At 39.5% G+C, this 27,416-nt stretch overlaps 1 protein-coding gene across 1 annotated transcript in view; it reads right to left on the reverse strand.

Moving 5' to 3' along the window:
- Nucleotides 1-1,245: 1,245 nt before the first annotated feature.
- The window catches only part of DDC (dopa decarboxylase), an 87,066-nt gene continuing 60,895 nt past the window's right edge, over nt 1,246-27,416 (reverse strand). The window contains exons 10-14 of the mRNA XM_030549364.1: nt 26,675-26,751; nt 21,965-21,984; nt 19,218-19,316; nt 7,948-8,049; nt 1,246-1,443 (exon numbers count right to left, since the gene is read on the reverse strand). Of these exons, the coding sequence (XP_030405224.1) occupies nt 1,252-1,443; nt 7,948-8,049; nt 19,218-19,316; nt 21,965-21,984; nt 26,675-26,751 (490 nt within the window). The 3' untranslated portion in view covers nt 1,246-1,251. The remainder of the gene's footprint in view (nt 1,444-7,947; nt 8,050-19,217; nt 19,317-21,964; nt 21,985-26,674; nt 26,752-27,416) is intronic.

Below are 27,416 nucleotides of genomic sequence, written 5' to 3' on the forward strand. Positions count from 1 at the left end.
AACATCTGTTTTCAAGATTTAATTTTTTTCTTTTAATGAAAGGAAGTAGCATTGGTTGTAAAACAAGTACTTGATATGTTAGAAATCCCAGAACAGTAGCATTGTGCTGGTACATGAGAATCTGAGAACAAAACCGATGCACAGTCCAGTCTGGTAAATTATATAATTTCTGCCATTTGAGTACATGTTTGTAAAGGGTACAGGCAATGTAAGGATACCTAGAGCATACTTCAGCTCAGGGGAGCAGCGTGGGTTCCTCCACTCCTGCTTCTTCCCAGCACCCCATCCAGTTAGTTGGACTGAGCAGTGCTTTCTGGATTTAGGTCAATTTTTCATCTAAGCGGAGTGGATTCTTAAATGTTCAAAGAATTACACTGTGGGAAGTGGTGGCGTGTGGGTGGGAGTGAGGAAACAGTCTATTCTTCCCTTGCCTTGTTCAGGTAGTCAGGAGAACAAACCCCTTTAAAATTAAATACCTATTGTTTCCATTATTTAAAGCTTTGAGTTGGTTCTTCTACCTGCCAAAAGGCCAGCACTACATTCCAGTGACATCAGGTCTATAAACATTTTATTACTGAAGTCAAATTCAAATAAAATGTGCCTATTCCTCAGTAAAAAGTGTTTCTAGTTCCCTACTTACTTGCAGCACCAGTTAGGTAGTCAGATACTACACTGATGTAGGGCATAGAAGTACCTGTGTAGGCAAATAGAATTAGCAATATGCAGAACATTGCATTTTAAGAGGATGGCTGCCTCCAAAGCTAACCCTTTTCAAGGGAAGGTAGAGGAATCTATATGGAAAATTGTTACATTAGGAGCTATTAGAGTTTCTCTAATTCCTTTCTTACCATTGGCTCTGCCACCACCAATGAAAGCAGATGTCTTAAAGGGCCACTTGCAAAACTACCATGCTAACAAATAGATTTGTAACAGGATAGTGCTCCAACTGTGCTATAATAAATTCATTTGGTCCTGTCTACATAGGCAAGAACAAACTGTTAAAACCATTTATAGAACTCCTTACAGCCTTGATTTTTACAGGGCCATAATCATGGTATAATGCAGTCAGGAGACCATGTTACAACACAATTTGCTGACAGTAATTTGGCTAGTGTAGCTAGGCCATATAATATCAATAGTTACATTTCCCCCCCTCATAATTCCCCCTCCCACTAAAGAAAACTTGGCAGCATGGAGAAAATCAATTAACACCCCTTACCCCACCCCCATTCATCACTGCTGCTGCTTGTCCTATGCGTTCAGAAGTTCAGTTGCTAGCTCCGAGATGTGCTTCCAGGCAAATTGGATATGGACAGATTCCACTGTGCGGGAACAAATGGCAAAACGTAGCACAAACTTCTCTCTCAGGTGACACGGAACCAGATGGATCTTCCTGGCTTCATTTATGCTTTTAAGAAGTGCCTCATTCAGTTCATTGGAGCCCTGAAATAATTGTAAACCAATAAACATGAACTTTAAATGCCGGTTTGTTACCTCTTGGTCCCACCAACCAGCACTGTCTACCTAACTATAATATCAGCACTAGTCTGCACCTATTATTTCTTCCCATGACCCAAATTCCTCAGTCCTTTGCCACCAAAAGTTTGTGGGAATACAGTGGGTCATGGGATAATTTTTCAGTCATTTTGTGAATCACGGACCCCAAATGGTTGAGAAGCAGTGGTATAGGGCATTTCTGATGCCAGACAACTTTTGGAGGACAGAGGTGATCAAATATCTGCAACTTTATAGAAAAATGATTATTTTAACTGCCTTTCTAATGTTTTAAGAGCTAATCAAAGACAATTAGTAAAAAGTTTTGCAATGAAATATTAATATTTGTGATCTAAATCCTTCAGTTTTTACTTAAGTACAACTCCCACAGAAGACATGTTTGAATAGAAAGATAGAAAGATCTGGGTGGGTGGGGGGGTTAAGCCAAATTCATGCAAGGCTTAAAGTCAAGGAATGACTTTCACTTATAGTAGCAGAAATGCTAAAAAAAAAGCCTGCATTTGTTAGAGAACTTGTTCCTCCATATAATACCTACTAGCGATGACTTGCAGCTTTGCCATCCAAGTTTATGATTTTATAGGAAATATGAATGGAGGCAGGAGAGTGTGTATAAGGTGCTGATGATTTCATGATGATTTGTGAGAGTGGTGGATAAGGGGTATGTTGCAGCGAGGGCCTAGGTGTGTTTGGGGTATTTTGTGTCAATGGATGTGGCAGCTGGGCCAAGTAATCCACCATCTGTGTAGTCTTCACACAATGAAATTCAAATTAGCTATAGAGTAAGGGTGGTGACTGAGTTTTCTTTGACATCACAATGGTCTGGGACTCTTGGTATGGCATAGATACATTACATTGCATACTTTACAGTAGCTGTACACTGCACAGCTGTATTTTGTAAAGTCAAAATGGCTGAGAACTTAAAAGTTGGACAATAGGAGACAATGTATTCCTGTCATGATTCACCCTGGTGATATTCTAAACATAAAGCCCTTAACCATGCTTGTAGCTGTTTCTATCCTGTCAAGTGACTCTGTAGATATTCTAGGCTTCAGAGAGCCAAAAAGACAGGTGACAATGCTGGAATCTTATTATACAGATTAAGTAATCAGGCATTAGAGTTTTTTAGAATCATGAACAAATTAATTCTCCCCACCGTCAGGTAGGTTGTATCCCCTTTCCATAGATGGGGAAACTGAGGCAGAGAGGTTAAAATGACTTGCTGAAGGTCACAGAAGGAGTCTCTCATGCATGAATCATTAGATTATGCTTCCTTCCATTAAAGTGGCATGCCTTCTTTACTCTCCATTGTTGAGTGATAGGATTTTATTTTTGAGAGTGACCAGCGTGGTGCCAGTTCCAACTCCTAATGTTCCAAGCAGTGCTTCTGAGAGGCTTGAACTCCCACTTGGACTCAGCTACAGTCGTATTAGTCATTCTCCCAGGCAAACATTTGAAAGGGCCGTGTTTATCAGTTAAGGTTTGGGACTGAAACAGATTTTTCCAAAAAGAAATAAATTGTTTTAAATTAATCTTTAAAAAAAACATGCATAAACTATCCAAAGGGACCCATTCCTTGTTGTTCTTACTGTATTAGCACTGCAGGATAAGACCCCAAATGCATACTTTTCTAAGTCTTTTTTATTATGCCCTTTTAGGGGAATGTACCTAACTCTTACACCAGCAGGTTGGGAGTTACACCCTGAGACATGTGGACCATTTTTCAGTACTTTTTCAGGGTAGCCTTTGTTGACCTTAAGTGTTGACAGTTGTTTTATACAGATATGTCTGAAGTTATACAGCAACTCCTCAGTTGCTTCTGTCATACTGCCTGGTAAGTACTGTAGGTGAAACAGGTTTACATGGGAGGCAAGGATTGCGAGTGTCAGACCACTGCATCAAGCAATTCAGAAATGAACTGAATCAACCTGCAGAGCTTTCAGGGACAGATTTGCAATAGCACCTAAAAAATTTAGGAACACAAGCCCAATGTGACCTGTGATCCTAACTACCTTAGGTGCTTTTGAAAACCTCCCCTTTAGAACACATGCTATTGCTCTTTCAGTACTAAAAACAGTGGCAAGCCTAACTAATCTTGCCTTTATGGGAAAAAAAAACATACTGAAGGTAACTGATAGTTTACAAGTGGGAAATGTCTTCTTTCACACACCCTTTTTGATCATGTTACAATAGAGATGGTCCCAAATCAAAATGACGTATGCAATTTACCCTGTACTTTGTTGCCTGGCAGGCAGGCCCTTATCTCTGTAGAAAATCATGATGAAACTTGAACTACGCTCTCACTACTGTTCACAATGACAACAAACCACACACTGAATTTTGTGTTGGTGAGCCTTCTGTCCTGGGCACATCAATTGTGACAGCGAAATATACATCTCTTTGTTCTGGATGATAATCCATCATAAAATCGATGATCCTTTCCCTCTATATTAAACATGCAGCTCAACAGCACAACATTAGCATTTAAGTCTCAGTTATCTCACGTTAAGTTACTGCTCTCTGGAAAAATAGCTGTGCACATCTTTTTTCTCTTATATTCCCACAGAAGCACTTAGGGGTTGCTTTGACACTCTGGTGTCACATCAAATTGAAGTTAGTGAGGACTAGTCCCCTCCCAGAGCTTTGGGAGGCAAGTAGCCAGCACTGATGGAGCACGTCAGTTTCAGTAAGACATTGTTCTTCCTGCCCCTCAGAGAAATGACCAACTTTTCTCATATTCATCTGCAATCATGACAGGGAACCAAAAATTAACCCATTGACACATCAGCCCCCAGATATTTTCTTTGGCCTTTGGAGAGCGATCTACCATATGATGCATTATTAGTGCATCTGTTCAACCGTGTGAAAGGAAAAAATGCACAGAATAAAGAGTTTTAATTAAGCAAGACAATGAAAAAAGTTTAACAAAAAATAAAAGGGGAAAAATTAACCTTTTCACTATCTCTCGATATTGCATCAAGTTTTCTTTCTAGATATGCTGCACTAGCACCCCAATCCCCCATTACAAGCAATACAGTAGAGCTGCAGGTACATTAGATCTAAAGGAGATTTAACTGGGAATTTGATCAACATAAAACTTGATTTTGAAAGAGTGATTCAGAAAGTGAGTAAAGTCACAGAGACAAGGGTGGGCAGTACTTCATACAAAAATTTGTGCAAAAGTGATAAAATCCAAAAAGGAGGAGGGCTTGAAGGCCTTGCTGCCTCCAGGTTGCTAAAGAATCTAGCATTGCTAGAGCCAAGCCTTTTTTCTGAAAAGTGCCCAAGACATCCAGCATCTGCCCACTATTTCAAAATCATCCATTATGAGGGTCTTACACCTTCCTTTGAGGCATCAGAGACAGAAGACTGGACTTAAATGGACCATTGGTCTGATCAAATGTGACAATTCATGTGTTGCCATGCTCCATTTCACCAGGAATGCTCCTTGAAAGTAGAGATAGAGCACTAACAGCTGTCACCGGACCTAAAAAAAAATCTCTATATCTGCTTATTCCATGTGAGAAAAGAGGTCTAAAAAATATTTTTCATGTCAGCAATAACTTCCACAAGCCCTATGCCTCAAAACCTTTCATTGAGCTATTGAAAAACTTATTATTAGGAAGAAAAAAATTTTCAGAACTGTTAACAGGCCCTTGCTAATCAGAAAAACTCCACAATACATGTTGCATCTGTTCTACCAGCAGGGGATCCTTTTTTATTGACAGCACAGGCACAAAAGAAACTACTTTACTGCCCAAGCTCAGTCCAGCCTTTACTGAAACCCTCATTGTTAGGCATTCATCTTGATTCCTCAACCAGTTGCATCAAACCCCAGGTAACTGGGACAATTGAACAACCAAGAAAGGAATGTCTGAAAAATAACATCATGTCGTCAAAAGAAGCTGGATTTGCTTGTTAGTCTTAAGAAAAGTTTAAAGCACACTTAGGTGCTTTTAACAAGGAATCTCTGTGTTGTTCATATTCAGTGTTCCAGTTCAGCTCATTAAGGTGCCAGCTCCAGCTCCATAATTAGTTAACACTGAATTGAGTTTTGTACTTGAAGCAGGGATTCAGCCTTTTTTATGACGTATGACGAATACTGTGTACCCTCCCCAGTGTACAGCATTTCCTTTATACAGTAGATGTACAGCATTTATACTGAGTACAGAATGGATTTTGAGTGTTTATAACTAAATCTGTTAATTGGTTTATAAATAATAATTTAAATTAGGCCCTTTAAGAAACTTAGCACTCAGACTTTTTTTGTTCTGAACAATATTAACAGACCAATGCAGACTCTTTAAACTTTACATATAGTTAAAATTCACTGTACATAGGCTACATTTGGATAAATTAGGTTGTAATTAAGCTAAGTTATTAATGATTGTTGTAGCTAATTATATAGGGTACAAACAGATTCTGGTCAACAGCAAGTCATCCGCCTTCCTCCACATCTAATTTCCATGCTACAATTCCATTGGTATTAATGAGTCAGTAGTATGAGAGAGATGGGACTCATGCATCAAGAGTTCTCATTGGTAGATAAATTGTCCCCAGCTGTCCTTGCCCCTTAAAAGATCCAGGGCTCCACGCTGGCTTAGAATATCTGTGCTTGAAAGGCTGCACACGGCACTGCTGTCTCCACTCCACTGTGCGCTAGCACTGAGGTAGCACTGTCTCCCTAACACAGCCCACTTCCCTACCCCAGAACCCCTGCTTCCCTCTGCTCTACCTCCTCACATTCTCCTCCTGTTCGCCTAACAGCCTCCTTACTTCCATGTCATGGTCACTTCCTTCCTCTTCTTGGCTCTCCATGGTACTGCTTTATGATGTCTGGAGAGTGAACTATGTGTGAAAGGGAGAGGGAAACAAGACATGCACATGGCCCTGGGGAAATTATGGCTGTATGTGGGGATGAGGGTTGCATTAGAGAGACTGGTGCTATGCAAACAGGTGGGCCCATGGTGGGACATAAGGTGTGGGGAAGGAGACCAGTCCCTGAGAGTCGTCTCTGATTTAATGGACTGCCCCTGTAGTACTACTATGGTACTCAGAGGAGCCAAAAGAGAAGAGCCACTGGGAGTCTTTCAAGTGTGGATATCTTGACACTAGCTCCCCACCCTAAGCCTCTGCCTGTGCACAGCTCTATTCTCCTCAACACAGGACTCCCTTGCCTATTCCCACCTATCTCTCATGTCTCATGCATGTCTCCCTGGTCTTTTTTCCCTCTACCCTTGACATTGCCATTGGATCGCCTTGTATCCCCTATATTCTCACATTCACACCCTGACACTTTCCCTTACTCCAAACACAGAACACTCTTCTCTCAGTAATATTCCTCTCTGCTGTCACCCACATCTTGTCCCAAGGTGGTCCAGTCTGCTTCCATGATTTTATAGATAGTATTCACTTTTTTTTTTTGTAAACGTGGCTATCTTTTTCTTTCAATTATAATAGTAGAATTCTGCTTTCATATTCCGGAATGTTATTTGCCAAGTTATATATTGTAAAAGTTTTTTAAAATATATCCTGTATCCTGAATAACTACAACAATTGCAAATTAAGGGCCAAATTCACCAACCTATCTCGACTCATTGTGCCGATCTGGTGATGCAAGGCAACTATAAGCTTACTTTACAGGTCAATGCACGCTAGTTGCTTTGTACTGCTCCAGAGTTACCCAGTATACTAGTAAATCTGGCTTTAAAAGTAAAAAGATTTATTGTTGATGGTTCTCATCTTCAAATTATAAGAAATAACATATGGTAACTTTTTTGGGTTTCTGGTTTAGTGTTCATGACTGACATTTTAATAATTAAAAACACCCCACACTAAAAGAAGTTCCCAGGATACTCCTGCCCTCCACATACTAAGATGGCACTAAGGTTAATAGTACATTCAATAATTTAAGATTAAAACAAAACACATTACAGGGATGTTGTAATTCTCCCCAAAACAAGTATTATAAATTTGGAGTTAAGCTGGAACTGAAAAGAAATCCTATCATATTCAGGTATGGGAAGCCACAATTTTGGCACCCAAACAATTGTAACCAGGCTCTATAACGACACTCCAAATAAACATGGGTTTTAAAAAACAGTTTAATCTAAATCATAAAATGCTTTAATCATATGGCTATTGCATAGTGTCAACACAGGGCAGTGTTATGGTTGTTCGGGTACCTTTTAACTCTGTATTTTCATACCATAACATGCTAGGATTTCTTTAAATTTAATCTTATGCTAAAAAAGAGAATCTGGCTCAAGACTGCTTCTTTGATCCTCTTTGGTTTATGACATGTATCAAGAGTTTTCTACAATTTAAAATAAATAAATAAATAGGTTAGCTATAACAATATTTAAACCAGTGCAATATATTCTATCAATACCTTCAAAAAACAAGAGGGAACATTAGAAGCCATTGCTATTTTACCTTTAGTCGGAAGCACACCAGTCCCAGTGTGACCTCAGCACAGATCTCAAATCGTTTATCCTGAAGTACCAAATTTTCAAATTCATGTGACAGTTTTACATGCTAGAGAGAGAAAGAGAGCAAAGTCTATATTGTATCAATCAGATTAATCAAAAGATAACATTTGCCAATCTGTTTACACATTCTACCCCTCAACCCTTTACAAAAACTTCTAGAAGCCACATACTAACACGCCATCTATTCATATTAATTTACATCTTGTTTCAGAGACTTTATAGGTCAGAGATTTTCCTACATGTCTGGCACTTCTGGCCCACTGTATCTATTAAGGCATTTCTAATGTGCTTGTCACAATAGTATCTAGACACCATTGTAAAATATCATCCCAATTTATGGTGTCATATTAATGATAAATAATAGTGATTCCAAGTAACAACTTTTTCTTTTCTCCTGAACTAAAATGGGACTGAAATGCTCCCCCGCCCCCAGTGCTGCCAAGTACAGTGTGTGTGTGTATGTATGTGTGTGTGCATGCAAAGAAGTTGCTGTTTATTTTAGAAATCACACATATCAAGAAAAATACCAGTATGTAGATCAGTAATGATCTGGGAAATCTTAACATCTAAGCAATGCCTTAACACAGGGATCTGAAAGAAGAGGAGAAGTGGTCAGAACCTCATTAGGGAGTTATATGAACTCCTAGTTTTTCTGCCAGTAGATGGAGTAGCAGCAGCATTTGACAGTAAAAGAATAGGTGTCCTGGTTCTGCCTGTTCTACTCAGAGAGTACCAATTCCCCCTTCCATCCCACTGTAATCAACAGGCCTACAGGTGCTCAGCACCTTTGAAAATCAAACCATTGGAGTTAGTTTTTTTGCACACCATGGCTACTCCTCGTTGAGAATGGTTAGGCACATCTGGAGCAACGGGTTTCGAACTGCCATAATTTATTTTTAAGTATCCATTCCACAAAATAATCACCTGTATTTTTGTCTTCCACACATTGTTTTACCAAGTTCAAGAAAAATATCAAACAAAAATAATGCTTTGGGCTGAAGTAAAACGTGGAATGTTTCAGCTTATAAGGAGATTTTCCAAAAGTCATGAACCAGTAAAAACAGAAATTATAGTGAAAGACATCATGCAATCTTAATGATAGCTTTCTGATGTTTGTTTCTTAAAATAGAAAAACCTTGTCTAATTTAGAACTTTCAGATGATGCACACTGATAGCCTATGGAATCAGCTGTTCTTATTGGTGTTACCACTTCCTCCCCACTGTTATTACATCTTGGCTTAAATTAGACTGGATGCTGTTCTAGCCAGGAATTAAGTCATGTAAAACAGTAAGACCCCAATCTTTCTGAGACATATGGGTACAACCAAATATAAATAACAATGGGTTCATGAACTGTGAAAGATACAAGTAATATATACATATATGTACATTATATCTTGTACTGTAACATACATTCTGTACTCTGATATAACCATATATTCTATGTCTGTAGCTCAAATTACACTCCATAAAACCCACAGAATAGGGTGCACATCAGGGCACATGTGCCCTGTACATGTGTACTATACAAAACTCCTCTTGACTTTAATGGGGACAGAATTTCACCTGTTCTGTGTTGTATGTACTTTAGTTAGGTGTGATATAATTAAACGTAGTAGGCAAAATCTTGAAACCTTTACTTTTTTACTCAGTCCTTGGACAAAGTATTCACTGAACATAATAGGCATTTTTTCTAAGTAAGAACTGAATAAAAACTTAGTAAAGTGTTCCGGATTTAGCTCATTGTAAGTAATTTGTACAGAAAACCCCAAATAATTATTATTACAGTTTTCTGGATGACATCTCTGTCCAGCTTTGCATTAAAATGTTTGCTAGACAATAAAAATAAAATCTCTTAAAGAAAATAAGAACAAAGCGGAAAAAAAAATGTTGAAGTTGGATGCTATGGAAGTAGAGGTAATAAGAAAAGTTGCAGTACAATTGTGTTTAGCCGAGAGAGAACTTTAATAACAGCAGTAATCAGTAAAGACATTGGGGGGCGCCAAGTGCTTTGGGTTTTACACAACAGAAAAGGAGAGACTACAGTTTGTTTATTTCCCAAAAGTTTCAGCATGCTATATAATTAAGTTAATCACAGCTGCCAAAGGCCGGCACTGCTGAACCAGGAAGAATTGCTCATGATTACTTTCACAAAGACCACTGCAGTGGTAATAATCCATACTGCAGTAAATACAAAAGAGTTGAACATTACTGAGATTTGAAGCTTAAAATTCACAAGACCAAAGGGATTTTGGAGTGTAAGCCTCTCTCTCCATTTGCAATTCAAGCTGTTGTACCTAGGTACTGCAGCTGAATTAAGATAATTCACAACAGGATACCAGGATTTAGAGATCTCAATCCTATGAGCAATATATGAAAATTGTGAGAATGAAGCCCTGCCTGTTGAACTGAGGGCACACTTACCGGGGGGGAAGATCACACACTGTTCTTAGATTCCTGCTATGTTGAGATACAAATGGAGTAGTTACTGAAAGAGAGAAATGCCTTACCTCCACATTTCTTCCATTTTGAAGCCATAGTCCTACCATGCTCCTAATATTATTTTAATGTAGGTCTTAAAATTTGATTTCACTTTTTAAATACAAAACCCCCTGTAGTTGTTACTGTTTATGATACTGTCCTTCCACTGAGATTGTACAGTTCCTTTAGAGCATAGGTTCTCAGACTGTGGTGCATGGGCCACATAATGATGGTCTGAAGAGCCCTTGCTGCTAGCTGGCTGGTCTGCCTCTTGATACAGGGTTGTCTTTTTATTTCACGCTGCTTAATTTCATTAAAAGCAGCTAAAAATATTTTCCTGACATTTTCCAGCTAAGCAACTGCTGTCCTTACCAGGGATATGGAAGTGGCATGTTCTGGGACTGCAAAATAAATAAATAAATAAATAAATAAATAAGGACTAGTCCATGTGATTGTGAATGGGAGAAGAGGTGGTCTGTGTCATTGTGAATGGTGAAGGGAGACAGTTTATGAGATCATAAATGGGAGAGAGGTAGGCTTGTGAGGCATTCTCTTTATTAAGAGTTTGTCCACAAAGTTTAAAATTTGCAAACACCTGCTGTAAAAGCATTTGAACACTATATGTTAGTTTCATCTGCAAATCCTTCAAAAGCTGATATGCTTTAGTAATGCTCGTCTACACACAAATTTACATAGCATCTCCTGTATGCATGTTCATCTCTTCCTAGGGTCCTGCAACTTTCTCCTCTTAGTCTTCTCTGAATCTCATCTTGCAGCCTTCCTAGCCCATCCAAAATATTACTACCAAAATCACCCTTCTCTCCTGTCATTTGGACCATGTCACTTCCCACATCAGATGCCATCACTAGTATTGGCTTCATGTTCAAATTCTATACAATTCTGCCCCCTCTTTTGTCTGTGCTTTTCACAGGGTGCAGCTTGTCTATTGCTGCTTCTCTCAACTTGAGGCCACCTTCTTCAGTCTCCCCTCTATGCTTGCAACAGTCTCCCTTTTGTCCCCCAAACAACAACGCTTTTATTCATTAAAATCCCTCCTTAAACACACACACTCTCCTGTGAAGCCTTTCAATGAAAATTCATTTAAATTTTTTTAAAATGGCACTACAAGATTACATCTTCATCAGTCATCTGGGGTGCGATTTTGGCTTTGGGTCCATACATGAACCAGAAGCCCATGAACCATGCAGGGAATAATTTCCCAGGCTGGTTTATGAAGCACCATCTTTCAAGCTCTGGTGTAATGGGTGTGCTGGGGCTGGGCTGAAGACAACAGGAGGTAGGGTGCATAGCACTACAGAGTGTTTCATGGTGGTGCAGCTGACTTTGGCAGCCCTCCAAAGGCAGAGTGGACCCTGCAGCAGTCTGGAATCAAGAGGACCCAAAAGGTGTCTTACCCACTATCCCCTCCTGCCCTCATATAGTTCCCTTTTTCTGGGCTGTGAGGTTTGCAGGCACCTCTCTGAAGGGCAGCACTCAATCACACCCCAATGCAGTATCTGTCTTAGTTGTCCAATTTCAGTTGTACATTTTTGGAGCAAGGACTGTTTTTTCCTCTGAACTGGAATTTGGGCAGGATACCAAGGTTAAACCCTTAATTTTGTGGGAAAAAATGCCATGAGATCGTTAACAAATGGTTTTATCACTCATGCAAAGATGGCATTTCCAAAAAACATGGTGACCCATAAGAGCATGCTTGGGCAAGGGTTCAGTACTGAGAAGAGTGCCATCTACTGAATCACCAACAGCACTTTACATAGCACATGAGGTTTCCCTCCGAGTTCTCACATCTAATCACTGACCCAGCCCAAGCCTGCTTAGCTTATGAAAGTTGGACTGGAAAGATCACCATCTGAGGTGGCATAGCTGCAGACAGAGAAGAGCAATCTACTCTCTATGCCCTTCCAGCTGGTCCTTAAGCTCTACTGCTAGTTTTAAGCAGAATTCAGTCCTCTATCATTGGTGAAGAACAGAAGAACTGTTTATTGCAAAAAGTATGTTCAGTCCAATTTCTTCTGAAGCTATTGGGGCTGTATTTGAACAAATGAATCAGAACATCCAGGGGATCATAGGTAAAAAATGACTTTTAAAAATATACCTATGGAACGGATATTACAGACAAGACAGAAAGCTAAGTTCCTCTACTGGCTCATGACCCCTTTACATGGCTCACAGCAACATAGCACTAGCTTAATCTCAAGTGGTTTAAAAATGGACACATTTCTGCTTTGAGTTTCACATTTCAATTGATTACAGGGCAATCCTGAGTGCTCTTATTCATTCTCCTATGCTATTTGCTGTTGCCCTCCTGGTGTCCTCTCCACATCTTGGAATTTACTTCCAAAACACACAATTTTCTCCCCAAAAAATTCTTGGCGGTGATTTCCCCCTCACCCAAATATGCCCTCTTTAAACTCTTTACTTTGCAGTGTGTTGATATGCCATTTTGTAAATGAGGAGGAGTATAAACTGAAAGGTTTCAGAAGCAAAATATGATGCTAATTAAACCAAAGTCACTCATGCTCCTATCCCAGGAATATTTTGTTCCTTAGCTGCCTATCTCAACACAAGCACATGCCAGATTGCAGTGGTTATCCATTCAGTCAGATATAGACTTTGAAAGCTGCAAACACAGCAACCATCTTTAACTTCTAAAAAAACTACTTTTTTTTTCCTTAAAAAATAAAACTGTTTGGAACTATGGGGAAATGGAAGGCAGAAAAAAGACCTGGATGTGAACAGCCAAGTTCAGGTATATTTTAAGACCAAAATTTTTTTTCAAAAGAGACTCATCTCATCTCTTCTAATCACAGCACTAAAAATGGAAGATTATGGCATTTTCCCCTGCTACAACTTGTCAGAAGTTGTCATCTCTCAAAATTCCAAACTTTTGATCTAAATCTCAGCTGCACAAGTGGAATCGGAGTAAAAGAGCTTTTCTTGTGGGCACTGGATGAAATTTTCTAAGTGCCTAAGTATCTTAGGACCTTATGACTTGGGAATGAGCAAGGTCGTTTTTGTAGTAGCAGGGAGGAAATGGGATCCTACTCCCCAAACCTACAAGTAAGGCCGAACCTGGCTGCAACTGCAACTACAGAGGATGAGTAGGTCTAGCAAACAGGCTTGCTGCAACTCATCTTTGTGTGTCCACTGAAGCTGTGTAGATCTACATGGTGCACTGATCCCAAATAAGTTCATTCCCCTGTCTACATTCCAACTCAAAGAGCCGCCACAAAGTTCCACTCCACGGTTTGGATTCCCTTTGGCCTCTTCGCTGATTGCTCACCAATGCAGCAGAAACACAGCGTTCCCACTGTATTTGAGGCCTGGAGTGTCCACACAGAGTATATCTACCCTGCAAAGAAAATCCCATGGCACTAAGTCTCAGAGCCCAGGTCAACTGACTCTGGCTCATGGGACTCAGGCAGCAGGGCTAAAAATAGCAACGTAGACATTCCCACTCAGGATGGAGCCTGGAATCTGAAACCCTCCCCCCTTGCTGGGTTTCATAGCCCAGGCTCCACCCCAAGCAGGAAGGTCTACACTGCTATTTTTAGCCCTGCAGCCCAAGCTCCCAGAGTGAATTGACCCAGGCTCTGAGACTCGGCACTACAGGATTTTCTTTGCAGTGTAGATCTACGCACGGAGAACTGCAGGATTTATTCATGTCTTGTTTCACTGCACTATGTGACCAAGTGTAGCAAACACAAAAACTAATACTTGTCTCTTTAAATGCAGATTGAGAAATAGTTCTGGCAACTTCAGGGACAATCTTGTGGCACAAATCAAATGAAACACCAAGTGTAACCTACAAGCTAGTACTGGCTGTTCTTTTTAGAAGGATTGCCTTGACCAGCACTGGAAGTATGAAAACTATCATTTTTTAGATGTTACCGTATGTTTAAATGGAAAGAACTTCCCAAGGCCTGGAATTATACAAATCCTTAAAGACTGATGAGGGGGTGGGAAAGTGAGATTAAATTTCAAGAGTTTTTTTCATTTGGAAAACTGTCTACAGCTTCAAATATAATCCATTACCAGAGTTTATAACATTCCTTATTACTACAACCACCAAAACGAAATTCACCACAGTATCTTCTGGAAAGAGGAGGGTAGGGAAATGTGGAAGGGAGGTATGGAACACATTACAACTGCTGTTAGTGGACATTGGTACAGTTTGTAGCAATATTGCAATGTTTACAATCTCACAGAAGGCAACTGATCTAAAAGACCAATCCTGTTATCTAGATTACTAAACAACCAAAGATCAATCCGTCCTTGCCCTTGCAGTTCCACTGGGAGAAACAAAGGAGATACTTTTAGAGAAGCAAATAAAACTCAGAGAATGTGATGAGCCATCGTTCATTCCAAATGGAAGAAATCAAGTCTAAATTAATTAGTCAATTTACATGTTCAGTAAGCAAAATTCTACTCTCAATTATACCCATGTAACGCTACTGAAGTCACAAGTGTGAGGTCATAAATTGGCCATGTGGGGTTTTTTTGTTTGTTTTTTGGTTTCTTTTGGAGAACTATATCCCACAGCTCTTTTTAGCGCTCAAGGAAATAACATTACACCCCCCTGTCCCCAGCACATCTGTAATGACCTAATCTAAAACATTATAATTACGTTAAATTAGAAAACAAATCTATTCAGAAACATGAGGAGACACATTCATCCCTGGTTCATCTCCACTGAAGTCAATAGCTTTACAAAAGTGATGCATTTCCAGACATTATGGGAAAACTCTGCCTTCAAAAGGTGTCTACGGGACTCTAAAAAGGCAAGTATTTGCTCTCTGAGCACACAGGGAAATGTTTGGGAGAAGAGAGAAAGGCCAGGCAAGTTTCTTGAATGTTACTAATAAGGTATTAACACTAATCCAATAAAGTACATGTAATCAACATGAGGACTTCAACTCTGCCACCAGAAGAATATGAGATTTAGTGCTATTTAAAACCTCGCCAGTAAATTGAATTAATTGCCATCTGCAAAACCTAACTGGAGAGACCAATGCAGTGAAAGCTTCAATAATGGCTGAGGTATAACAAACCATGAACCCATTTTCACTTCAGTAAGAGAGACAGAGGAGATCCAAAATTTCACTTTTGGATTGTATCAGAGGTGATAAAAAGCCAATGTCCTTGTTGCCCCCCAAATACATTTCTCCAGTACATAATAAGGATCAAAATCCCATTTAGATTGTTGTCCATGGAGCCAAACAGAAAGGTATCTATGCAGAAGAAAATAAAAACCAAAGCAAAACAAAAAGCATAAAACTTCCATTTATCCTTCATCTACTACAGTAGTGGCATCCTACGCTGAGAGTAGCTCTCTAGGCATTTTAGGCAGATGATGGAGCAACAACTTCCTCTCCCACTTTGACTTCAGGACGAAATGCAGAGATAAATCTTCTCGATACTTTAAATGACTGCTTCATGGAGCAGCTGGTATGGGAACCCACAAGGGGAGAAGCAACTCTAGATTTAATCCTGAATGGAGCACAGGAGCTGGTCCAAGAGGTAACTATAGCAGGACCGCTTGGAAATAGTGACCGTAATACAATAGCATTCAACATCCCTGTGGGAGGAAGAACACCTCAACAGCCCAACACTGTGGCAATTAATTTCAAAAGAGGGAACTATACAAAAATGAGGGGGTTAATTAAACAAAAGTTAAAAGGAACAGTGACTAAAGTGAAATCCCTGCAAGTTGCATGGGCCCTTTTTAAAGACACCATAATAGAGGCCCAACTTCAGTGTATACCTCAAATTAAGAAACACAGTAAAAGAACTAAAAAAGAGCCACCGTGGCTTAACAACCATGTAAAAGAAGCAGTGAGAGATAAAAAGACTTCCTTTAAAAAGTGGAAGTCAAATCCTAGTGAGGCAATAGAAAGGAGCAAAACACTGCCAGCTTAAGTGCATGAGTGTAATAAGAAAAGTCAAAGAGGAGTTTGAAGAACGGCTAGCCAAAAACTCCAAAGGTAATAACAAAATGTTTTTTAAGTACATCAGAAGCAGGAAGCCTGCTAAACAACCAGTGGGGCCCCTTGATGATTGAAATACAAAAGGAGTGCTTAAAGATGTTATAAAGTCATTGTGGAGAAACTAAATGGATTCTTTGCTTCAGTCTTCACGGGTGAGAATGTTAGGGAGATTCCAAAACCTGAGCCAGCTTTTGTAGGTGACAAATCTGAGGAACTGTCACAGACTGAAGTGTCACTAGAGGTGATTTTGGAATTAATTGATAAACTCAACATTAACAAGTCATCGGGACCAGATGGCATTCACCCAAGAGTTCTGAAAGAACTCAAATGTGAAGTTGCAGAACTATTAACTAAGGTGTGTAACCTGTCCTTTACATCAGCTTCGGTACCCAATGACTGGAAGATAGCTAATGTAACTCCAATATTTAAAAAGGGCTCTAGAGGTGATCCCGGCAATTACAGACCGGTAAGTCTAACGTCAGTACCGGGCAAATTAGTCGAAACAATAGTTAAGAATAAAATTGTGAGACACATAGAAAAACAAACTGTTGAGAAATAGTCAACATGGTTTCTGTAAAGGGAAATCGTGTCTTACTAATCTATTAGAGTTCTTTGAAGGGGTCAACAAACGTGGACAAGGGAGATCCAGTGGACGTAGTGTACTTAGATTTCCAGAAAGCCTTTGACAAGGTCCCTCACCAAAGGCTCTTAGGTAAATTAAACTGTCATGGGATAAAAAGGAAGGTCCTTTCATGGACTGAGAACTGGTTAAAAGACAGGGAACAAAGGGTAGGAATTAATGGTAAATTCTCAGAATTGAGAGGGGTAACTAGAGGTGTTCCCCAAGGGTCAGTCCTAGGACCAATCCTATTCAATTTATTCATAAATGATCTGGAGAAAGGGTAAACAGTGAGGTGGCAAAGTTTGCAGATGATACTAAACTACTCAAGATAGTTAAGACCAAAGCAGATTGTGAAGAACTTCAAAAAGATCTCACAAAACTAAGTGATTGGGCAACAAAATGGCAAATGAAATTTAATGTGGATAAATGTGAAGTAACCCCAACTATACATACAATATGATGGGGGCTAATTTAGCTACAACGAGTCAGGAAAAAGATCTTGGCATCATCGTGGATAGTTCTCTGAAGATGTTCACGCAGTGCGCAGAGGCAGTCAAAAAAGCAAACAGGATGTTAGGAATCATTAAAAAGGGGATAGAAAATAAGACTCAGAATATATTTTTGCCCTTATATAAATCCATAGTACACCCACATCTCGAATACTGTGTACAGATGTGGTCTCCTCACCTCAAAAAAGATATTCTAGCTCTAGAAAAGGTTCAGAAAAAGGGCAACTAAAATGATTAGGGGTTTGGAGAGGGTCCCATACGAGGAAAGATTAAAGAGGCTAGGCCTCTTCAGCTTGGAAAAGAGGAGACTAAGTGGGGATATGATAGAGGTATATAAAATCATGAGTGATGTGGAGAAAGTGGATAAGGAAAAGTTATTTACTTATTCCCATAATACAAGAACTAGGGGTCACCAAATGAAATTAATGGGTAGCAGGTTTAAAACAAATAAAAGGAAGTTCTTCTTCACACAGTGCACAGTCAACTTGTGGAACTCCTTACCTGAGGAGGTTGTGAAGGCTAGGACTATAACAATGTTTAAAAGGGAACTGGATAAATTCATGGTGGCTAAGTCCATAAATGGCTATTAGCCAGGAAGGGTAAAGAATGGTGTCCCTAGCCTCTGTTCATCAGAGGATGGAGATGGATGGCAGGAGAGAGATCACTTGATCATTGCCTGTTAGCTTCACTCCCTGTGGGGCACCTGGCATTGGCCACTGTCAGTAGAAAGATACTAGGCTAGGTGGACCTTTGGTCTGACCCGGTACGGCCGTTCTTATGTTCTTACTAGCTAGTCTGCATAAGGAGGTTCTTAAGGAAGAAAACTGTGGTACTAGTCCTACTTTTGTTAAGAAGTATGTGTCCCAGGGAGAGTTTCGCACATCTGTGTCTACACACACTCCCACCAAGAACAATCAGAATCAGAGGTTAGATAGCTAATTAAATATAAATCTCTACTGCTGTAGATTTTGGACCAGAACCTCAGTTAGTGTAACTGCAGGATCTGGCCTTGTATTTTTATCTTTGTCAGCAGTTTCTCTTGAGTTTGGAAACATAAAAGCTATTTTGCAGTTTTACTTTATATTTACAACAGAAGTAGGTACATCACACAGCACAACAGCACATGCATTTACGGTGATAACAAACTACCCTGTAGCTAAAGCAGGAATGTCCCCAGTACTTAATCATAATAAGGATAAATTGTAATCTGCAGGCAACCATATCCTGAAGGCACTTCCATGCAGGAAACACCTGAAACTAGTTTCAGTCAAACTAGGTAACATGCCCAGTAAATCATGGGCACATACACAAATCCTAAACGCTAATCCTGACCCTATTGTATAATAAATACATACAACATAATAAAATAATAAATACATACAACTACTAAGGCATCAGTGAAAAGTCTTGGCTTTGTTTTGAATGATGCCACTAATGTGGCATCTAAAACTCACAGCCTCTCAAGACTGGGCTGTGCAACAAGCTTTGTTTATGCATGCAGGGGATGTACGCAGAAGGCACATAGATGTGGATTCTTAAGCCCTTTTCTCCCCATCCCCAACACAAATTTTCCCAAAAAGTAAAAGAAGGTCACCTTACGGATGTACTCCTGTAGTCCCTTGACTCCATACATTCTAAACACAAACCACATTTTCAGGGAACGAAACCTTCGGCCGAGAGGGATCTGCCAATGCTGCAAGCAGAAGGAGTAATGCATTTGAGAAGGAATGGTCTCCATGTCAGAAGACATTGTTACAGGTACAGCACAATTTATACACCCAGTTTTGGCATAGACCATAGTTCAAGCTTCCAGAGGCTCCCTGTATAATAATTTAAGAGATAGGTCAAGTCATGCAAAATTATTCTGGTACTGGCAAATACATTGGCACAGTCAACACCCAATTGTTTAAATACAAAAGCGGAAAGGAGAGGAGGTGTCAGAAGATAGTGATCATGAGACAAAGCACATATTGCTTTTGCACCCAAAACTCCCACTAAAGTCTACACAAGGAGCTCTGCACCTTGTGAGACAGGGCACAAAGACAAACTTACCATGAAGGGCCCATATAAAGATTTTTTTTAAATAAAGTTTTAAGAAATAGAAAGATTTCATTTTAGGAGAAAATACATTCATAATAAGTTTTTAAAGTAACCTATTAGGCACTATGGTCTAAAGAAAATATCTTCAGGAAGATTCCTTCTATTGGCCAAGCCAAGCCTAGAGCTATCAGTCAGACACAGAATCATAGCAATGTAGGGCTGGAAGGTACTTGAGAAGCCATCAAGTCCAGCTGCCTGTGCTGCGACAGGACCAAGTAAACCTAGACCATCCTTGACAGGTGTCTGTCCAACCTGTTTTTAAAAACCTCCAGTGATGGGGATTCCACAGCCTCTCTTGGAAGCCTGTTCCAGTGCTTAACTACCCTTATAGTTAGAAAGTTTGATTTTTTACTAATATCTAACCTAAATCTCCCTTGCTGTAGGTTAAATGCATTACTTGTTGTCCGACCTTCAGTGGACAAGGAGAACAATCATCACCATGCTCTCTATAACAGCCCTTAACATATTTGAAGACTGCTATCAGGTCCCTCCTAGATCTTCTTTCCTCAAGAATAAACATGCCTAGTCTTTTTAACCTTTCCTCATAGTTCAGGTTTTCTAACTCTTATCATTTTTGTTACTCTTCCCTGCACTCTCCATTTTGTCCACATCTTTCCTAAAGTGTGGTGCCTAGAAGTGGACATAGCACTCCAGCTGAGGCCTCACCAGTGCTGAGTAAAGTGCTGTCTTACATATGAGAATCCTCTTAATACATCCCAGAATGACATTAGCCCTTTTCACAGCTGCATCACATTGCTGACTCGTATTCAATTTCTGATCCACTATAACTTCCAGATCTTTTTCAGCAGCACTAACATCTACCTACTTATTCCCTATTTTTGTAGCTGTGCATTTGATTTTTCCTTCCTATGTGAAGTACTTTGCACTTGTCTTTATTGAATTTAATCTTGTTGAATTCAGACATTTTCTCCGATTTGTCAACATTGTTTTGAGTTCTAATCCTGTCCTGCAAAGTGTTTTCAACACCTCCCAGCTTGGTGTCATTGGGAGATTTTATAAGCCTTCTCTACACTCCATTATCCAACTCGTTAATGACAATATTGAATAGTGCTGAACCTATGGCTGACCTCTGTGGGATGCCCCTAGATTAGGGGTCAGCAACCCTGAAGTGGTGAAGAAGAAGGGGTGTCGAGTCTTCATTTATTCACTCTAATTTAAGGTTTCGAGTGCCAGTAATACATTTTAATCTTTTTAGAAGGTCTCTTTCTATAAGTCTATAATATATAACTAAACTATTGTTGTATGTAAAGTAAATAAGGTTTTTAAAAAGTTTAAGAAGCTTCATTAAATTAAAATGCAAAGCCCCCCGGACTGGTGGACAGGACCCAGGCAGTGTGAGTGCCACTGAAAATCAGCTCGCATGCTGCCTTTGGCACGCGTGCCATAGGTTGCCTACCCCTGCCCCAGATACACCCTCCCAGTTTGACAGCAACCATTGATAACTATTCTTTGAGTATGGTCTTTCAACCAGTTGTGCACCCGCCTTATAGTAATTTCATCTAGACGACAATTCCCTGTTTTGCTTGTGAAAATGTCATATGGGACTGTGTCAAAAGATGGAAATTAGTTTGGTTTGGGATGATTTGTTTTTGACACATCCATGCTCACTATTCTTTACAATCCTAATGTCCTCTAGGTGCTTACAAATTGATTGTTTAATAATTTGTTCCAGTAACTTTTCAGGTATTGATGTTAGGTTGACTGGTCTATAATTCCCTGCATCTTCTTTGTTCTCCTTTTTAAAGATAGGTACTATGTTTACCCTTTTCCACTCTTCTGGGACCTCACCTGTCTTTCGGTAGTTCTCAAAGATAATTGCTAACTGTTCTGAGATTGCTCAAACTAGTTCATTAGGTACCTGAGAATGAATTTCATCTGACCCTGCTGACCTGAATACATCCAATTTATCTAAATATTCTTTAATTAGTTATTTCCCTGTTTTGGCTTGTATTGCTTACCCTTTGTTGTTAATTGGCATAAATCTGTACCATCACATCCCTTTAAACAAAAGGTTTAAAAGTAAATAGGGACTGGAGTTTTAAATTTTCCTGGTTTGGGGAATTATCAAGGGAACAGCAAGTTGAGCCTTTTTCACAGAAAAGAAAAAAAAGAAACTTAACTCTGAGTTACTATAGCAACAATTAAAAGAAAAACATATTTTTAGAAAAGTTACTGTGTATAAATCAATGTTGTTATTACTACTGAGGGCTCTGTACTTACCCGGTAATCTGTAACAAGCCCTGTAAGTTAAGGAAAAAAAATACTTAAATCTATTTACTGTGATAGCAAAAAACAGTCTGCTAAATTATATGAAATATTTTTATATTTTATTGCCACCATACACTTGGCCATGATGCCGCGAGGTTCTCGGTAGCGTTGAGTACAATGGCAACTGAGGACAGAGTACTCCTCCATTGGCAGAATTAATGAAACAGATTTCAAAAGGAGAAATGAGGCTCTCCTTTCCATTATATTTGGGACCATGTGAATGATGATATGCCAAACACCCTATTTATCTTCCTGTTACAAGGAGACACTTGTCTGGGAAGTATCGAGTAAAACACCTTTCAGTAATTTGACTTGAAACAGGAATTCACTGCCTCAAAGAGAAAGAGTAACAACAGGTCACCAATTCATCACAGGATCTTTGTCATAAAACTGCCATAGTCTTCACTTTGGGAAACTGGAAATATTTTCAAGAAGGATTTTATGCTGTTGGTCACCCCAAGCTGCTCATTCACACTTATTGTTAGTATTTAAGTCTGTAAGACAAGTCACTGAGAATTCTAAATAACTGCTCATCAGTTATACTTGGACAACAATGCTTTGCTCTTCACTTCTGCTTTTCATTCAAGGTATTAAAAGCCCTTTATAAACACTGACAAAGCCACACATACACAAAATACCCCCGTGAGGTAGGCACAGTATTAATAGACCTAATTTGTTCAGCACCTAGGGTGCAAGCTGTGCTTATTTTTTTAGGAATCTGTCAATTAAATTGATCTTTAGTTTAGGGGAAAGTGAGGCATAAAGTTGTAAAATGACTAGCTCCCAGTCATGCAGTGAGTCAGGGACAGAGACAAGAACAAAACCCATCTCTTCTGCCTCTCAGTCCCAGGCTCTGCTTCAGGAACGTACTAAAGCATGTGATTAAGTCTATCCCTATTGAGCAATGCACTTAGGTAAGTGCTTAGCTTTAAGCATATGTCAGTTCCACTGACTTCAGAGACACTTAAGCATGTAACTAAGTGCTTGCCTAAACTGAGACCCCCCCAATGAAAAGGTACAATATGCTATTGTATTACATGCACTTTTTAAACTAGTCACATGCCATGTCTATGTTTCCTAACACTTTTATTTATGGGAAAAGGAAACATTTTCAGTGAAGTCCTGGTTGCCTGGTAGACCAGAGGCATGTTCCAATGCAGTGGCAATCTACACTGTGTACAGGGCTAGACTATGTGAAAAAATACTCCTATTATTATTAACACTTCCTACCCTTCCTTCCTCCCCATATTTGTTTGCTTCATTAACTTGTTGCTGCTTGTGATGATCAAGACTGTAAGCTTTTCAGGGCAATGACTGTCTCTTTACTAGATGTTTGTATTGCACCTAGGACAATGGGGCTCTCATTCTTGTTTTGGCCCCTTCGGCACAAGTACACTCTGCCCATTGACCTAGTGGAAGACCAATTGGGTCTCAGATGAGTAACAAGGCAATTTGATAACACTCTTTTCCTTTTACATCTCAATGGCTATTTTCATGTAACAGTTGCAAGGCGGGTAGCGAACGGTAAGGCAACTGGTGATGGGAAACTAATTGTATGTCGATGTAAGGGACAGTGTCTAACGATCTACCAGTAACCCTTTTCATAAGCTGTGAAGTAGAAAGCAATCAATGATTAAGTCCTTGTTCTAGTGATTACATGCCTTATTATTTCATCTGTATTTAATCAGGAGGATTTGAATTGTGGTAGCACATGTGGCATTCACAAGAGAGTATAAAGCTATTTCCTTCTAACACTGCCATTAGGATCTGACCTATACTGCTGGTTGCCAGGCAGGCTAATACAATTCCCCTGGTGTGAGGAAGCAAATCACATACCATTATAATTACTGACAAAATAAAGACTTTCCTCTTTGAGGTGCATATAATTGCTACAGGGTTATTAAGAGTAATTGCACACAGACTGATATCTTTTGCCAATCATTTAAATTCCTGAGTGATAGATGAATGATGTTTAAAGCATCACCTTGTTTTCCTTGTGAGCCATGGCTGAAATTTTCCAACTGGGGTGAACACCTAAACCCATAATTAGGCATCTAAATAAAAGTAGCTTGATTTTCAGAAGTGCTGAGCTCCTATAAATCCCATTGAAGTCACTGGGACCATCAGCCTCTGGCTGCTCAGCAGCTTTGAAAAGCATGCCACTTCTACTTAGGTGCCTAAATATGATTTTAATAGCTCCACGTTAGGCACCTGAATTTGAAAAACGTGGTCCTTATTTCTGGGAAAGGACTGGCAAATAAGGATTGGATACAGAGCAATTAGTCTCCTAAACTGCAGGTTCAGATCTGGATCAGGCTGGTAATGACCAAGAGACGATGTCTGCCATCTGAGGACCTACGTGAAATATTCTGTTGAGTTACTATATCCAGATTAAAAAAAACCAAAAACGCAGTTCGTAGTTTTGTTGGCAGATTAAGGCAAGGAAAAGGCATAAAGACTGAACTGCCCCACCCTTAGATGGAACATTCAAGTCAAGTAGGAAACACTTCGGTGGGCAGTGTTAAACAGGGCTTGCATTTCTCCTGCTGTCACTGTCTCCTCAGATTCCAGTGCTGTCAATTTCACAATTTTCATGACAGCTAATATTCAGTTTAACTTTAAAAAAAAAAAAAAAAAAGAAAGCAGATTTTCACATAAAGTAGGCAACTCTCAGTGCCTATGTGTAGTCATAGTCATTTATATTTCTTGTAATAAAAACATTGTTCTAATAAAGCATGTTTCTTGGAAATTTTAGCCAGAGAGGACAAACCTCATCGCCACAGCTTGTGCAATTTCCTGATTATTGCTTTGCTTCACATTTGCATTGTATTAAAATCAGAGTCAGCCCACATAGCCAGGAATTAGGAAATTCCCCTACATTTAGAACCCAAGTCTTTAAAAAAGTTACTGGAGTAGAAAAGTTTACTTTGTTCTCTATCTCCTGGAATTACCTCATCTAAATTAGAATGAGATGTTTGTTGAGTTTCGGGCTGGAAAATCCTAGGATCTGCTGCCAAAGCCTAATGTTGATACAACAAGAAAACTTCCTAACATTGCATTATTTCATATAAACAAGTAATACACTGTCCTGCGAGTAGTTTGAAGATACAAACCACACAGCATTATAATGGACAAGTAAAGGGCCCTGTTTTTGATAGATGTAATTGTTAAACGTGCCACTGAAAAATATAGTTTAATTAAATTACTTATTTTAAACTGTATCTAACAAGGGCAAACTACTCATAAAGTAGCAATTTCACTCTGAAAAGTGCGTTCCACTTTCCTTACGCAATGCAGGCCTATTTACATGTGGAAGGAGGGATACACAGAAGGGAAAGGGAGCAGCTATGGTAGCACCAGTCAGTTTGTGCAGTTGTCCCTAGCACCTTCGTGGTTGCTACCCAGAGACTCATGTCCTTGTGACCAAAGAGGTCACATTGAACAGAAAAGGAAGAAGTCAGGAGAACAGCCATACTACAGAGTAAGTTCCTATTCTAGGGCAGGGAATGTTACTATGCAACTTGTACCATTAGTCAGTGGTACCCTGCACAACTGTAACTGCCCTGCACAGTTCTAACCAATTGTGGGGGTGGGAGGTGGGCAGCTGGTGATGGGACAGAAGCCATTCTGCAATTACTGGATATGTGCCAAGAGCAACATTGACATATGAAGATACCCTATGCATGGCCTAAGAGCTGCAAGGTCTTCACTGGCCTTTTACAAAGACACCAGGTCTGCACAAGATTTGTAGGCCTCACTTTATCCTCTGTCACAGGGTGACTGGCCCTTTAAGGTGTAATGGGGCCAGCCCCACCTGTGCCTCATTCAGCACTTCTCCCCAAGTGGGGAAAATTAGTGTAGCCACATGACAGGTAGATCATGTGGTTAAATCAGTCCAGGCCTGGAGATAAAAGAGAAGCTTCCAGAGATGCAAATGGCCCTACCTGGGAGTAAAGGATGAAGCAGAAAGGGGCCAGCCTGAAGAAGCTAATCAAGGACTGCAGCCAGCCTGAGTTATCCAGGCAGACACTGAAGGAGTGCTCTGTGATTCCTGAGTCAAAGGGAGCAAGGGCTGGACTTGAGCGACAAAAGAACAGTTTGACTGATATGCTGTAAGAGACTCAATAAATGAAACTCCATATAAAGGGGTGTATGTGTCTTGCTGCAAGCATTCTGATATTATCATGATGCAGCTTCAAAAATTATTTTCCATCAACCACCTTCATATCAGATAAAATTTACTTCATTTACTTCTGCATCCTTGGAGAACGCAGCTACTATCTTGTCACTCTATGAAGGCCTGCATTTCTGTCCCGTGGGAAACATATATTTTGAAATTTTGCTTTCATTTTGAATTGGGCAAAAAAGCAAAATAATGAATTGTTTCGCAGAACAGAAAGTTGGGAACATTTTTTATTTAAAAATGTTGAATGATTTAAATAGGGATTAGGTGCTTAACTCTGTTTAGGCACTTTTGAAAATCTGATTATGCACTTATCTGCCTCTATAGGCACCTAAATATATTTGAAAATCTGATCCTAGTTACTTTTGAAAATGAGATTTAGAATATTTTTAAAAAGTTTTATCCCTAACCTTTCACTGAGTTTTGCAATAAAAAAAAAGTGTGGATAAAACAAAGATCTTATTTAAATGCAAAATTACCAGATTCCTGATGGCAATGCTGCAGGTAAAGAGGATCTAATTTAAAGGCATTTGTTAAGTCTGATCTCTTCTTCACCCTGCACAAAAAGACCAACATGGATTAGATTATCACAGCATTGTCTCACCTAAGACAAAAGACAATTAATAGGTGATTAGGTAAGGAAATCAGATAAGGAAAATCGGTTTCAGTCACATATTTCCAATGTACTACCTAGTCCTTATATAGGGCCCAATCCTGCAAATCTTTATTTTCTACATTGTCACTGCTCATTGGAAGCCCTGAAGTTAGGGTTTGCAGCACTGAACTCTTACTGCATATTTAAAAAACAGACAGGAAACAAACACACACAAAGTCCTTCCACAGGGAAAACAGGCACTCACACCAGAACATGTGAGTTAGTTAAGACAACAGTAAAATTAGTGGTGAATGCAATATTTCCAGTGATATGTTGAAGCAATTGCATTGTCAGAGGTACCATGGCTTTGAAGGCTTGATATAATGTAATCATCTCTGAAAGACAAGCTCCGTTGAGTGTAAAACTAGTGAGCAGTGTAGCTGGAATAACTTTCAAAGGCAAATATTTTTTTCTTGTAAAGGGAAGAAGCTGCATCATATTGATTAGTAATAATAAGTATTTTGATGGCATAATCATTATTTGTAGAGGAAGTCACTCATACACAACAAATAATGGGCAATCTACATAAGATGAGATTAGATACCCCAAAGATAGAGACTATTTTG

Source organism: Gopherus evgoodei, chromosome 2 (assembly GCF_007399415.2).
Source record: "Gopherus evgoodei ecotype Sinaloan lineage chromosome 2, rGopEvg1_v1.p, whole genome shotgun sequence".
Lineage (NCBI taxonomy): Eukaryota > Metazoa > Chordata > Testudines > Testudinidae > Gopherus > Gopherus evgoodei.